The following is a 16,573-nucleotide window of genomic DNA, read 5'->3' on the forward strand; positions in this document are numbered from 1 at the left end:
TGCCCACCCCACCCTGGCTGGGCAGCGCTAGCCCCAGCCCCTGCCCCACTCTTCCCTCACCATGGGGGCCTTGATTTGCCCCACCATAGCCCCTCCATCCTCCCTCCCCTTCCACTGCACAAGACTTACCAGCTTCACACAGCTCTCCAAGCCAGGCTGTGCTCCTCATTTCCTACATGCCCCACTACGGCTGTGCACACGCACGGGCATTTATCAGCCAAATTATCAGCCATATCAGGCCAATTTCCAATATGATAAATTTTCTTTATATCGGTGCCGATCCAATATCAGACCGATGTATCAGTAGACCTTTAATACCAACTAACCGAAAGCCCAAGCCAGTGTTTCTCAATTACAAGGGTATCAGTCATGATTCTGTAAATCTACTAGATTTAGTCTATTGTGACTAGAAGTGAAATTTCTCCCACTAATCTTAAATCTTCTGACAAATGGTAACTTGGCTCACCTTTTCTTGTTTTTCTTGCTATTAACCAATATGCCATATTATTACATTTGTAGTATATATAAGCAGGTGAAATATCAGACACTTAAAAGAATGAAGTTCTAATTAAAATTTTTCTTCCTTGCATGCTAAAAACTGGATGCAATTTTTGGATGTGATATTGTTTTTAAATTAAATGAACATTGTATTATATTACCTAAACAAACATTTATCGTCATGGTTAGTCTTAAATTTAGTTTTTTTATTAAATCAATTCCAAGTCTTCTCAGATACAGTGTTGGTATTGCTTCAAAGGCAGACAGAACAAAGATTTGGACAGCAGTTCCGTTTATATCATAACTATTATGATTAATAATAAAGAATAACAATAACAATAATAATGTTATTAATTTGATTTAAATGTTGTCCTTCTTATCAAATGCTCAGAGAATGACAAGAAGAACAAAGCAGCTTAAAAGGAAACTAGGATATAAAGATAAAACAGACACCATAAAAACATCTTAACCTAGTTTTATTGGGTGAATACCTGCCCAAATAAGAAGTCTTATTCATAATAAGAATTTAAAATTTAGGACAAAGAATCTAATCTGTGCCTCATTGTAGCACGGGAAAAACAAAGACATGACTCTCCCTACTGAAAGCAGGGCAGGTAGCAATCCTAATTTATAATCCATTCTTAGCTACTTTATAAATTATTTAGATACCAAGAACAGACAGTATATGGAAACTTTTAAACAACTAAAACATTTAATTAATGAATTATGAATTTTAGTCTCCAACCAATTCAGAAGGGAGCTTGCTCTCTCTTTAACATGCTAAATTTGATTAATATAGTTTCCTATTAAGTTGTACACTAATGAATAATCAGTTACATTACAGTCTTTAATGAACAGCCTTAAATTTAATAGAGCAATGTGTAGAACTGCCCCTTCTTGCAAATATGACAAACAAGTTACTTGGAAATCAATGTTATCCCATTGAGCATCCTAAATCTTGACTCTCTCCAGGAACAAAGCTCATGGGAAGTGATTATAAAACAACAAACACCCCGCCCCCCCACTCCCAAACTATTTCTATTTTTATAGTGAGTGTATTCTTAGAGATTCCATTTGGGGAGTATGCCACTAACTCATGTTCCTGTTTAGCATGATAAGTGAAGCTTTATATTTTTTTTGGAAGTTAAACACTGTAATCAGTGACAGAGACTGCAACTGGCAAGCATCAAAAGGACTGACTTGGTAGCATTCTCAGGCTATGTATAAAACTCCGAACAAGAGAGTATGCAAGGCATTACCATATGCACTGTCAACTGAAAAGGAATCCTTTCACAAATTACCATATTTACCCAAATCCAAGACTACTTTGAATTTTAGTCAGCCCCCCACTAATTAGATTCTATATGCAGAAACGATAGATTACAGGTACTTCTCACTTAACGTCATCCTGGTTAATGTTGTTTTGTTATTATGTCGCTGATCGACTAGAGAACATACGCATTTAAAGCTGCACAATGTTCAGTTCTAATGTGGTTTGCCTGCTGCTGTGATGTAATTGGATTCACTTAACATTGTGTCGTTTTAAGTCTCATTTTTCAAGAACATAACTACAACATTAAGTGAGGAGTAGCTGCAGTTATAATTTTCCTAAAAACTAATTATTTGAGGGTCAAATTTGTTTGTTCCCTTTGCCCCTGCACTGGTGCAGCAGTGAAAAAAACAATGGCAGGTGTGCAAACAGCAAGGGAGGCAGGTACTCGGCATGGCTGGAGGCCTGACCCCTGCCCCTTGCCTCTCTATCCACACCTGGCCCCCCTTGCATTTGCCCCTCCCTCCCTACCACCATGTAGCCCACCCAGTGGCCTGACCCGCCCCACCCATCATGCCATGCTGTACCTCCATGCTGGGTCCTCACCACCACATGCTTCTGTGCTGGATTCCTCATCACCCTGTGCCTTTGTGCTGGGTTCCATGCTGCCTCATACTTCCACACTATGCATCAAGCTGCCAGGCACCTCCATACTGAGTCCTCTGCCACCATGCCAGGTCCCTCACTGCCCTGTACATCAGTGCCAGGTCCCCCTCTACCCGATGCCTCACCAAATGGATTCTTATGACTTCTTCTGACTGCAGGTACTGCATTTTCACTTGATAAACTTAGATTTTCAATTCTAGGATGAGTCTTTGTTTTTCTGATATTGAACAGGAGACAACAGGGGAATTCATCTTGGATTTGAATAAATATGGTAAAATCATGGAATCATAGAAAGTTACGATTAGAAGGGACCTCAAGAGGTCATCTAGTCCAACCCCCTGCTCCCCAAATAGATCATCCCAGTAAAAGCTTTGTTCAGCCAGGTCTTAAAAACCTCCAAGGACAGAGCTTCCACCACCAATCTGGGTAATCTGTTCTAGTGTTTTACTACCTTTCTAGTGAGAAAATTCTTCCTAATATCTAACAAACTTCCCTTGCTGCAACTTGAGACTGTTGCTCCTTGTTCTGTCATCTGCCACCACTGAGAACAGTCTAGACCCATCCTCTTTTGAATCCCACTTCAGGTATTTGAAGGCTGCTATTAAGTCCCCTCTCAGTCTCCTCTTCTCTAGACTAAATAAGTCTAGCTTCCTCAGTCTTTCCTCATAAGACATGTTGCCTAGCCCCCTCACCAGTTTTGTCACTCTCTGCTGGACTCTTTCCAATTTGTCCACATCCTTTCTGTGTTCAGTGTGGAGCCCAACACTGAACACAGTACTCCGGAAGTGGTCTCACCAGTGCTGAACAAAGGAGACTAATCACTTACCTTGACCCACTGGCAACATACTTACCAATGCAGCCCAGTAAATGTTAAGAAAAATGCTTTTTTACACTGCATGTATTAGCACGCATCCCTAGAATGTATTAGATATACAATGCCTATGGGTAGGCAAAATGAGGATTTTAGTGTTTGGAATTAACACAAGGGTTTAGTACAAGTTAGAATTCTGTACGCTGTCTGCACCTGTTTAGCAACCACGTAAAAAATCTCTCTTTTCCTACACAGACAGTTAAGATGAGAGCAAATAACTTACCTCATCTAATAAAACAAGCAGCATAAGAATGGTTGCTTAGTACCAGCTGACCTTGAAATGTAATTGGCTACCATGAATGTCTCAGTGGTATAGGCCAGTAGGAAGATAAAAATATAAGGGATTAAAATCTAAACTGATAAAGCTGTGAAATTAAGCAACACTTTTAATAAACCTATTTTATGGGAGTAAGTAAATGCTACAATAGCACCTTACTGATTACTATTAAAATGTGTATAGATTTCAAACTATGGTATCAAGTGTGGAAATGTTAAACATTTTTTCTTTTATTTAGAAAAATGTGAATGAAATTGATATTTAAGGTAACTGTTTTTTAAAAGTACTTCAGTGTAAACTTTTTACTTTTCTTCTAGCTTTTAAAATTTCGAGATCATATTTTTGCCCAGATGAAAAAATTTAAAATAAAATATATCAACTTTTCATATATTAATTTTTGTAATTTTGCAGATACTATTACACTGGGCTTATTTTTAACTAATTTTTGCATTTGGAATGCAAAGCAAGCCATGATTTTTGTTACATATCTTTCATGTGAATGTGATTTTTATTCACTTTTTTTAAATTTGAGGAGTTTAAAAATGATGTCAAACTGAAAAATGCTTTGTCTTGAAAAGGCCCGTATTTAATTACCAAAGTGCTGGAACTGTCTCAGAATTTGCAAATGAAGAAGTATGAAAAGAATTATTTTGTAGTTACTGCTCGACTCTAAGCAGCTGAAAAAGACAGACTACTGGCAGTTAAGATAGCTAGCAGGGCTGTGTGAAGCTTTGGTGCCTAATACAATTCGGCAGAGATTCGACCCAATTTGGTGGCTGAATCTCTGAATCCAAATTGAATCACAGGACCCTTTAATCTCTCCGAATCGATTCAGAGAGATTCAGACAGATTTGACTATTTGGCTGTAGATACAGCTTTAAATGTTTTTCTACATATCTCTAGGTAGCAGGGACTCTAAATGCTGTAGTGCTGGGGCAGATGCATGGGGGGCTCCCCAGCACACTTGGAAGCAGACCCAGAAGTCCCCCCACAGCCCCTGGTTAGGCAACTGGTACCTTCTGGGTCTGGAGGGAGGCACCCGCAGTCCACCTCTGCAGCCGATTGCCAAGTTGAGGGGTACGTGACGGGTGAGCTCCCTGGCAGAACTGGAAGTGGACCAGAAGTATTTCCGGTCCACTTCCGGGTTCACTGCTGAGCACACTGGAGTGCACCCCCACACTGCTGCGGGATGCTCCATCCACCCCAGCACTGCAGTGGTCACAAGCCACGCTGCTACCTCAAGGTACGCAGGAAAAACTTTGAAAGCTGTGCCTGTGTCCAAAACACTGATTCACTGAATCAACATCAAATTGTCAGATTCAGATTTGGCCAAATCAAATCAAGGACAGTGATCCAAATCAATGAATCAAATCACTGTTCCTGATTCAGGCCAAATCGGAATCAAACAAGGCCCATTTCACACAGCCCTAATAGCTAGGTCACAAGCAGGCACTCATTCCACCTGCAACAAATTCAAAATATATATGGGAAACTTGGAAAAAAACTTATGACAAAGAAAGTACATGTTAAATTTAGGGTTGTTAAACAAATAACAAATTTGATCATGATACGTTGAGCAATTAAAAAAAATAAGTCACAGGTAATCGTGGTTTTAATTGCACAGCTAAGAACTCAAAATGATGTGCAGAAAAACTCAAAATTATGCAAGTACTTTGTATGGTTGTGGGGGTACATGGAGATTTGTGAAGGTGTGGGGGGCTGTGGGTGTATGTGGAGTTTGGAGCCCGGGCGGGGGGAGTCCCTGCACACCCTGGCAGGGGGCTGGGTACTGTGGTTAGGAGTAAGGGGCAGCGGCAGGGCTGGGGGGCTATGGCTTGGGAGCGAGGAGCAGACACAGAGCCAAGTAGTTAAGCCTGTTGAGGGAAGGAGTAGGGGGGTGCAGATTGAGGTCCCCATGGTGAGGAAGGAAGTGGAGCAGGGCAACGGTGGGCACTGGGTTGAATGGGGCCCTGGGGCCAGGACAGGGCATGGAACAGAGCTGCGGGAGGCTCATCCAGGGTTATGGGGGTGGGGGGCGGCTCCCTGCTGCTGCGCACACTGCCGGGGTGGCATGGGGGCCATGTGCCCCCCTGATTTGTGTGCAGGGCAGAGGTAGGCTGCCCACTGGAGGCTGGGGCTCTGCGCCTTCCTGCCTTTGCCCCAGGAGCTGCACACTGGTTGCACGTCCCCTGGCCGCCTAGCAGTGAGAAGCACAACATGGTGTCATGTGGCTCCAGGGGCAAAGGCAGCAGGGTTCAGCGCCACAGCCCACAGCCCACCTCTGCCCCATGCACAAATTTGGGTGCATGCAGTGTCAGGAAGTCATCCTACCCCATGTGCCTTCCCACAACCCACCCTGGACCCAGGGCCCCATTCACCCGAGTGCCTGCCTCTGCCCCACTCAGTCTCTCACTTTGGGGGCCTTGTTCTGACCCCCTGCCCTTTCCTCCCCCACAGACCTACCTTCTGGGTGCTGCTCCACATGCCACTGGGCTGTGTTCCTGGCCACGTACAAGCTGCAACTACACATGTGTATCTCGTAGTTTCATAGTTGGTAGGGTTGGAAGGGACCTGAGCAGATCATCAAGTCCAACCCCCTGCCATGGGCAGGAAAGAATGCTGGGGTCAAACGACCCTGGCTAGGTGATTATCTAGCCTCCTTTTGAAGACCCCCCAGGGTAGGAGTGAGCACCACTTCCCTTGGAAGTTGGTTCCAGATCCTAGCCACCCTGACTGTGAAGTAGTGCCTCCCGTTATCTAGCTTGAATCTACTCTTAGTCAGTCTGAGTCTGCACACCTCCTCCTGGCCCGTGCTACAGCTGCCCAGAGCCCACACCTGAGCTGCCCTGCTGCTCCTCTGCACTGCCACTGCTGCCCCACTGGGAGGCCTGGAGAGGTGATGGCAGTGGAACAGAGCCCGGGTGCAGGCTCCAAAGCCACATTCATGATTAATTCATTAAAAAAATTAATATATGAACCAATTAACACATCAATTGCACGTGTTAACTGCGATTAGTTGACAGCCCTAGTTAACATTTTTAAAAACAAATTCAATTTGAACATAAAATACAAGGCATTTCATATAAAAAGTTTCTTTCCCTCCATAGTACTATACTAGCTCTGTATTATCCACTGTGAAAGTTTGAAGGCAATGGAAAAACAACCTAATGTAAGTTTAAAGGAGGCACAGAATCCGTATCTATCAAGTGCTCCACATTACCAGTCCCTGTGTCTACAGTTACCCCACACTAAGCAAAAGTTAAATTGCAGTAGCCTACTACCATTTCATTGAGGAGTAGGCAACCATGGTTCACCTTCCAGATAAGCTGAAGTAATAGCAAACATATAGAGAATTGTCATGGAGCAACCCCTAGATGGGGAAGAGAATTTAATTTGCCATCATTTTCAATGCTGTTCACCTTTAATAATCTAAAGACATTTCAGTAAAAGAAAATGAATGTGCTTATTTCTATTCATTTATTTTTTATCAAATTTTTTGGGTCTCTGTTCCATGTTCATCTTTCTTGGCCTCTCTGCTAGAATTAATACTGTTGATCATATTCTCCTCCCTGATACCCCACCATTCTCTCTCTTTTTTTTTGCCAGGCAGAAAACAAAAAAAATGCAATCTGCCTTTTGGCTTTTCTCTTCTATTTTTATTCCTTTTTTTGATGGATTCTCACAATTGTTTGTTGGTTGTCTCCTCCCTTACCTTGTAAAGTACTTTATCACCTGTTTTATCCAACTATCATTTTTATGTCAGTAACTCTCAAATCTGTAGCTTCCCAGTCTATGATTTGTCCAACTCCAATTGTATACACCTGCACCATATCCTGGATCACTTACTGTTAACTCAAGGTTACCTACTATCCCAAACATTGTTTCTTTTCCTTGACTTTTTCTACTTCCTCCTTTATACCTGAAACTTTAACAATGATACCTCTATTTTCCCTGGCACTCTGGGTTAAAGGTGGCCCAATATAAACCTAAAGGTTTCAATAGATCTTTTCCCTTCTTTCTTTCCAAGGGTTGAAGGACTAACATCCTTTCTCAGCTGTTGGCTGAACCCTGCAACTTCAGTTTGTGGAAAATGTAATTGCTAAAACTAACAAGACTTCTCTCTGAATAGATATACTGGCTCCTCTTTCTAAATACATCTACTGGCACTTCCTTGTCCAGCATAACTAACGTAAAGAAAAAAATGTTAATTATATAGCCTTGTTCAGGTCACTCTAGCCTACATCTGACATTAGAAAAGTGATAACATTCACTATCACCCAGAATTCTTTAAATAGAGACTGGATGTCTTTTAAAAAACCATGCTCTAAACAGCTATGTGTTATTGGCCTTGTGGTAGTGTGTATTAAAACTTGAAGGTGCTACAGGGATTACCTAGTTTCTGATTGCATCTCCTTTCTATTGAAATTGTTTCCTTTCCATGTCCTTCATTACCCATTATGCATATAAAAACTTTAAAATCCTAATGAAACAGGCTTCTTCCCTTCCTTCTTCTCATTCAGCCCCCATGTGACTGCTCCGGCCAGCCTACCAGCAGTTCAGAGTTGGGGGCACAGCCAGTGGTAAGCTGCTGAATCCAGGACCCCAAGGGACTTGGCCCTAGGCAACAAGGTTTTGGTGAGGGGGAGGGGACTGGGGGCTGTGCAAACACACCCTCAGTTGCCCCGCAGCTGCCTGGCCTGGGCCACATGCAACCTGGGGCCCCAGGTGAGTTTGACACCTGTGGTATTTATGCTTTCACTGCATTAATAACACTTTCAAGAAAAAAGGAGTATGAATAGAATAGTTATTTTTTAAAATCTACATTAACTACCTCACATCCAAGTCCCAAGTCTTCTATTTTGTCTTATTATATCTATTTTTTAACAAGCTCCTCAACATAGGAACTATCAATATGAATTCTACAGCATCAAGTTCATCGCCAATGCCTTAATAAATAAAATAATGATAGTATTTCTTAGTGTACATGGGTCACTTCAAATGTCAAGATGGAATTTACCAAGAAAACCTTATTCTAAAAGGTGCCAAAGTATCACCTGCGCAACTTCAGGAAGCTCTGGGTTGAGTAATTTTCATACATTAAATTTACTTTCATAGGATTATTCATGAGAAAACCACATGAATGCTCTGATCTAATTAAGTGAACACAACTTCTAGCCTCCATTTTAAAAGCTTACCTTTACAGCTTCACTTAGGATTTGGTTTTTGTCTGCTTCTTCTCTGGAGTGCAATTCTAGTTTGTAATTTAACTCTTGCAGCTGTTGTGCCTGCTCATTCAAAAGCATTTGTGCCTGCTGCTCTCGATGTAATGCATTATTCAATTCCTCACATGCACTTTCAAACCTCTCATGGGTGATCAGTTTCTGATAAAGGAAATAAATTATCACTTAACTTTGCTAATATGCAACATTGTAATGCAAAAAAATTTAAAAGCTCAAAATCTGACTTGCCCAACAGACTCAGTCAAAATTATCATAAGACATGCAAGTTAGACAACTTTGTTCACTGCATTGCTTCAAGGAAGTTTGCAATTTTGTTTTATAGTATACAAAAAAAATACTTTGTTATTCTATATAGATTTAAACCAGAAATATGTTTTTACTGAAGGAAAGAACTTGCAGATGAATTTACTTGCATTTCAGTATGTATTATATCAGCCGTAGAGCCTCCTGACTGGGTCAGTGGGGGCTCCTTAGAATTTTTCAGAAGAAAAAGAAGACAGACAGAAAAAAAACTTAATGGAAAAAACACCTAAAATATGAAAATTTAACCTGAAAATTTCAGAAGAACGGGGGCAAAATATTAAGAACAAAACTAAGATAATTAAATACTCTGGTCAATCTGATTTAAAAAAGCTGTCCTACCAGTTGATTAAAGAAAGCAAGATGGGCAGGTCTCTGACAGAAAAATGAAATTATAGAGCACATTGATTTATTGTCTCCATCTCCTGGCAAGAGACTATAATATCAGTTTCTTAGGGCCTTGCTACATGTTACACTCAAGATGTTTTAAGTGCAGTTGCATAAGTGCCTGCACATTCAACAATAAACATACTAAGTGCAATTGTATCAAAGCAAAGTTAGGACTTTTCACGCAAGGAGTTATCTTTAGATGGTAATAAGTAACATATGTTCAGCTATCATCAGACTGTTCCATGGAAATAATACAGTCCTCACCTAGCCACGACATCTGCCGAGAACCCCTCTGCTGTACTAAGCTGCCACCATCAGTCCCAGCCCCAGCACCACACTGGAGTCTTGAACCAGTTCTCATGGAGTGCGGGGGCTGGGACTCACAATCAGTCAGTCCCAGCCTCAGCACTTCCCCAGAATCACGAACCAGTCCTGGCATGCCTGGTTTGGGACTCATAATCAACTGTCAGTCCCAGGCCCAGCAACGCATCTGAGCTGGTTCAAGACTCCAGTGTGGTGCAGTGGCGGGGATGGACAATCAGTGAGCTATGTTAGAGACCATATTAAACATCATTGTGCAACTGCTCAAAATATGTTTTAACTTTTAATATGACATGGATATGCTTACTACAGTCCAAATAAAACATGTGCTAGGTATGTTGTGCAACAAGGCTTGTGGAGTGCAGACAAGTTATATTTTTCATGAGATCGGGCCCCTGAAAGTGTTCTAAAGGCTGTGTAATGGCTACAGAATGCATTTAAAATGCCCAGTCACATGAAAAATTAATCCCTGTCAAATCACGTAGTAAATGAAGCACTGTAGGGAACTTCTATATACAGATCTGTGCAAGGAATAAGTGCCATGCCCTTGGTCTGCCACAGGGAGAAGGCAGAAAGTCTTCCCACTATGCAGTGAAGAGGAGAGGGGGAGGACATGTTTGCTCCCCTGCCCACCTGGAAACAGCAACATCGTAAAGCCAGCTGGCACTCATTCCCCCCTGTGGGGGGCTCGGAGACTGTGCCACCTTCCCGTCAGTGCCATGGGGCACTGGGAACACTTTCTTGTGAGTGGAAGGGGAGGGGAGAAACTAGGCAGTGATTGGGGATGGCATTGCTCCAAGCAAGATCCACCCTGCAGGACAGTGTCCCCGGTGCCCCTTGGTACCGGTGAGGAGGGGGCACAGTCCCTCTCACCGGCCCCCCATGGGGGGAAATGAATGCCGTTTGGATCTTTTCAGCCAGCTGGCTGTTCCTGAGCAGGTGTGGAGTGAGAGAAGCTGAGCCGTGATCAGGCTAAGTGGCTTCCACAGTACGCTACAGCACCCCCTACCTCCTAGCCTCAGCCAGTGCATGGAAGCACCCAGCCCCAACCAAATGCTGAATATCTGCTAGTTTCGATGACACTGTAGCTTTAAGTGCTTTGTATAAATCACAAAAAACTACAGCATGATCAAAGTGCCTTTCTATAGCTTCTGTAAATACAGGGGATATGAAGGCACGCAAAAAGTTTCTGTCACATCAAGAATGGACACTTAGAAAATAAATGTCACAACAAAAGTAAGTGCTGATAACTGCTATGGTAGCTGTATTTTATTCATTCTATTCATTTAGCTTTTCTTTTATCCCTCCTTTCTTTTTTATTTGAAAGCCCCTTACTTCAAACAGAAGGTAAAATAGTATCTATTTACAATTAATATTATACTCAAATACATGAAAATCATGGATTTATTTTTCAATGGGGGTGGTCCTATAGCTACAATGAATGGAGAAAAGCAAAAAAATTAAGGAAAGAGCACATCTGCTTGAAGAAAGCTGTATGCACTGGAGTAGTCAAAGGTAACCTTCAAGGCAAACCCCAGCAAACCTGTGCTAGGTAGGTCTGTTCTATTCTATCTTTAAATGGTTAAGGGATCTGTTTCTAACCCTATTCTTGACTACCAGATATAACTTTGTGGACCTCAATGCAGCCAAAGGGCTGAAGGAAATTCACTGAACCCAGTAAAGGGACAGAGAGGATTTGGTGAATATAGACTGCTGGGAATGTGGTCAGGAGATCATTTATATCCAGAAAAGGACAACCATTCTTCAGATTGCATTGACTGAAGTCAAATGTCTTCACGTCACGGTCCATATTAAAAGACACAGTGAAGAGGCATATGATAATGCCAAGTAAAATCAACAGAGAACTTAAAATACTGCATTTATATTTTACGATTTTTGTCAAGAATGTAGTTATTAAATGTTAATTTATCCAACTGTCCCTTTTTAAAGTAGTATGGTGTGAAAAGCAGATGAACATTTTCAGCATGTGGAAGAATATAGATTTGTTGAAAATCATACATGTTTTTTACATAGAATAACTTATTCTATACATTAAAGAGACTCTCTTGTAGAAAGGAGCCAACTTTTAGAAATACATCTGGCTTATACCTTGGTGACATTTACAAGGCAAGTTTTCTGGAAATTTTTGTTAATAGATTGGTTTTATACTTGTTTTTCTAAAGAACACAAATCAAAAGTGTATAAAAAGGAGGTCTTTTCTAAATCAAATATACTTACAGATTGCTTAAACGCATTTAATTGCTCTTGCAGGTTCTGGGCTTTGTCAGCCTCTTTTTTCATCTCATTCAAATTCCGTTTGAATTCTGCAAGTTCTAAGCGGAGTGAACGACGTTCCACTTCTGCTGTATGCAGCCTTTGTGTAAATTCAAATATTTGCTTCTGCAGAGATGCTATGCTTTTCTGTCAGGAAACAGAAACAACTTTATGTGCTATATAATGTGCTATTTTAGCAATAAATCAATAACATCTAATAAGTAAATTAAACAAAGCTTTCATTCTGCACTCACCCAAAAACATACACATGCAAAAATGAAGCACTGTTTCACCTGCTGTTGTGGGTTACTGAAAAAATTTTTAAAGCATCAGTTTTCAGTAAATTCCCACAAACAAGGGTAGATATTTAGAGACAAACAGTTTTCCTTAGCTTTTGGAAAGACAGAATATTTATTTGGTTTTAGCAAAAGCATACTACAAGAAGCAATGTGAAAACAAAAAAAGAAAAACTTCCGTTTTAAAAATGTAAATAAAAGCAATTACAGGATGTTCTTACACAGAAAGTTACCTGTTTTAATAGAGTTTAGAAGAAGAAAAAATTATATTCACCTAGGTATACTATCAAATCTCATGTCATACAATCCTTTAATTTTACATTAAAAGGTACGACAACTCAAGACTTCAGTCTTTTAAGGTGGTATAACACAACATATAAATGTTCTATACAAGTTAATGTAAATTAAAATCAGCTGCAAAGATCAATCTGGAAATGAAATTAATATAATTACCATGAGATCTCTAAAATAATTATGATGTGAACTTCATATTTGTATGAATCAACACTATAAATATGCATACCGTAATGGGTACTCTTTCATTTAATCCAGCTTTCAGGGCCTGTGCATTTATTTTATGAAGTCCACGAGCTAGTCTCTGCACCAAGGAGTCCTTCTCTATATACGTAATGCTCCTGCTGTTATCCAGTTGTATAGTCTCCATTATGATGTTAAATTTGTCCATGAGCTTTGAAAAAGAATTCCTGGCTGCACTGATGAGTAAGGGCCCACAAAGCCAGGAATTTGGATCTTTAAGGGGAAAAAAAGAAAGAAAAACATATCAGGTAGATTATTTATTAGACTCATTTTTCAAAGCTGTATGGACTTAAAGAATTTTGGTGGGAATATAGCCAATAAAATTGAAAGAGGTAGTCTGATCTCATCAGGCTAGATATTTTACTCCTTAAATCAGAAAAAGTTCTCATTACAATCAAAAGGAGCTTTCCCCAAGTAAAGGATCCGGGCCAAATTCTACCTTAATATATGAACATGCTAATTCTACTGACTTGCTTTGCAGCTACATGTACATATATACAAGGGCAGAATTTGGTCCAATTTTTTAATTAGTTCTATTTTCTCCTCCATTGAAGTCTTCGGTCTTTTTTCAATATTGCAGTCTTTGGATTAATAAAGTACAGAAAAAATTTCCAGCAAACACACTACCTGACATCTTTTCATGTGTCATATTTGACAGTAAAAGGTAAATCACTTTATTGCAATATTTACAATGCACATTCATAACTGTTTTCCCATTTTTTCCCCCAGTGCAGATGTCTAAATCATTTGTTTTTTAAAACTAGTGAGGCTTGGTACCTTAATGCCACACTATTTATATTCTGAGACAAGAGAATATAATTTACCTTATTCCAAGGCAATTAAAATTTTACAGCTACAATTACTTATTTCCCCACAGGATTTTGGTAATCATCCTTCTCATATAATGGACTTAAGGCCCCAGCACACCCAACATGTCCTGCTTACTGCTAGATTCGTCAGGTCTGTAATTAATAATTGTGTTTAATGTTGATAAATAAAATTGTCAGTGCTCCTTCTACTAATTGGTATTCCAGATAACGGTTAATAGGTTTATTTATGCCTTAATAAAAGTCTTGTAATTTAGTTTTCCCTCTGCTAGGCAGGTCTTAATCTGTCATTACTTGTCTTATGATACTATCGGTGTAAGATGACAAGCATGGAGGAGCTTATTTACATTCAGTAGTAGACTAGATCTCCTGTTGCTGCACTGAATTAAATTTTTTTCTTTTCACAATAAGACAGCCTCTTTAAAACAAAGAATTTATGCTGTAAAGGACACAAAGGTTCAAACAAATGGAACTTGGAAATAACTCAGGTAATGTTCTTTAGAACCAAATCAAAGTATTATTTAATTTTATAACTGGATTCAACCCGTGTGACCAAAAAACAGTTTAAGCACATAATCAAATTTACATATTCTCATGACAACAAATCGATATTTGTACCATCCTGCCCATCACTCAGGTCTGTTTCCTGGTTCTCATCTTCGATTCAGCCTCCCTTTCATCCAGGCTGTATATGTTTTACACGTTCTTTGTGCACAGTCTATTCATGGTACAGCCTTTCTAGCCAGCCGCACAGGTAGAACTCATGTCCATGCACTGATGCTACAACATACATTTCTCTAGCCTTGAGAAGTGCAATCTTACCTCACTGATAGCCACCCAGAACACTGCTGCAAAAATCATTTACAAACCTGTTCCCTCCCTTTACTCATCCCTCCCTCTCTTCTGTAGTTTCCCCTTTCTTTATTGCATCCAACAAACCTTCTCATCTTCAACTTTCTACGTCCTGTTCTCCCCACCCAACATCTCATTCTGTTTCAAACGGTTAAGTTGCCTCCAATCAGGCTGTTATGCAAATTTCCATAGTCCACTTGTTAGATTTTCAAGGAACCTATGTGTCTTCTTCCATGCTGCCTCTCATATTTGGGAGGAGCTGCCCATAAATATCTGACAAACTACATTATTATCTTCCTTCAAATGCCTGCTTAAAACTGGCTTTTGCTGTGAGGTCTACAAAAGAACTTAATAGTTAGGCTTCTCGTGCTCTGTGACTCCTCCCTATCATGCAGATCAACACAATTATCATTGCTTACTTGCATTTCTCCATCTATTGCCTCTTTTCATAGGGTGTACAGGTCTTTAGAGAGGGTGTCTTTTAGTTCTGTGAAAGTATAGTGTGTTGTCATGCTACACCATTACTAAAGCTCCTAGGTCTGAGTGTAACATTAATCATTAGCAATTATTCCACTCTGAAGTCAGATTATTAGTTATTATAATTATTTCACTCTGAAATCAGAATTCTACCAGTTGACTATATGAACAAGTTCCAGTTTAAGATTAGTGCACAAATTAAGAAACTTTCTTAGAATATAAAACATAAAAGCAAAACATCACCTCTAGTTAATATTTAATGAATGATGGTTATGACTAAAACACAAAAATGTGTTGGTGTAAGTCATTGAGTTCTTTGAAAAGTGAAATGAGAATACAATACAATTCCACAAGGTACAGTATTCTGCTTTATCTTTTCCCACTGGTTATAGACCATACACTTTAAGTATCTGTCCACAGACTATCAAGAAATTACAGTAAAAGCCCTAAATAATTTATGTTGTGATAAGTGTGTAAAAAATGTCTTATACAGACACAATTACAGTACAAAGAGCAAACGGTTCTTTATTAAACAAATTAAACAAAAGCCAATAAAAAGTAACAAACCTTACTTTAGTGACAGATGATTCTGGTTTTGCTTTGTTTTTTGTGAAATAGAATGAAGAGGAAAAAAATAAACTCAATAATACTATACAGGGACTTAACAAGGTCATGCTAAGCTTCAGAAAATAAGTTTGTTACAACTGACAATAACTGCATGCAAGTAAACTTATTCCTTGATTTCCCTGGGCTCTGCTACAGAATATTTGTGCTAAAAACAGCCCTAACTTAAGAGAACATGCACTTTACAGGATTTGAAGTCAATTAAGAACTCACCACTCAACCCCATATATTTGAGATTACTGAACAGGTCTATCACAAACCCATCAAACCCATCTAAAGCCCAGAGTTTCTCCCCACTACCTTGCTACTTTTTGCCCTGGGATACTTATCTATCCTTAGCCTCAGCTCCACTGCCCTTTTACTGGACTGCACATACAGCAGAGGAATCTCTGCCAGCCTAAGGTAGCCTTCTGTTGGGATTATAACAGAAATTTTAGGTCCTTCTTTCTACAGAATGGGTAATATCACTCGCCCAGATATCACTCTTATACATAGGCAATCAGTAAGGAGACAAAACAACAAAAATATTTATTTTGTAGAAATGAATTATAAGAAAAAGTGACGATAAATTTAGAGAGAGAAAAAAGCCAAGACAAGTACAATTTCTTACACTCTCATGTGGCTACATACTAGTCCTCCTGAGAGTCCTGCCACTATTACAAGAAATCAGCCTTCCTGCGAATTTTGCCATCCCTGACTGTTGAAGACACTCAAAAGCCTGGGATCCAAAAACCTCAGTCCTATTGTAGTTAGACCCTAAAATATCCCTCAGCCAGCCCCTCATTAGCATTATTCTAATTGCTCATGAAGGGCTTCTGGTCCACTTCTGGGTCCGCTGCCAAGCAGGCTGGGG

The 16,573-nt window shown here is 39.9% G+C and overlaps 1 protein-coding gene across 5 annotated transcripts in view; it reads right to left on the reverse strand.

Moving 5' to 3' along the window:
* CCDC171 (coiled-coil domain containing 171) overlaps positions 1 to 16,573 on the reverse strand; it is a 304,988-nt gene that overhangs the window by 134,126 nt on the left and 154,289 nt on the right. For 4 of the 5 annotated variants that reach the window (XM_019555120.1, XM_019555115.1, XM_019555117.1 and 1 more), the window contains 3 exons: positions 12,927 to 13,153; positions 12,072 to 12,254; positions 8,778 to 8,963 (listed from right to left, as the gene is read on the reverse strand). In XM_019555120.1, the coding sequence (XP_019410665.1) occupies positions 8,778 to 8,963; positions 12,072 to 12,254; positions 12,927 to 13,153 (596 nt within the window). The remainder of the gene's footprint in view (positions 1 to 8,777; positions 8,964 to 12,071; positions 12,255 to 12,926; positions 13,154 to 16,573) is intronic. The other variant, XM_019555118.1, reaches the window with a different exon arrangement.

Source organism: Crocodylus porosus, unplaced genomic scaffold (assembly GCF_001723895.1).
Source record: "Crocodylus porosus isolate Cpor-Errol unplaced genomic scaffold, CroPor_comp1, whole genome shotgun sequence".
In the NCBI taxonomy this organism is placed as follows: Eukaryota; Metazoa; Chordata; order Crocodylia; family Crocodylidae; genus Crocodylus; species Crocodylus porosus.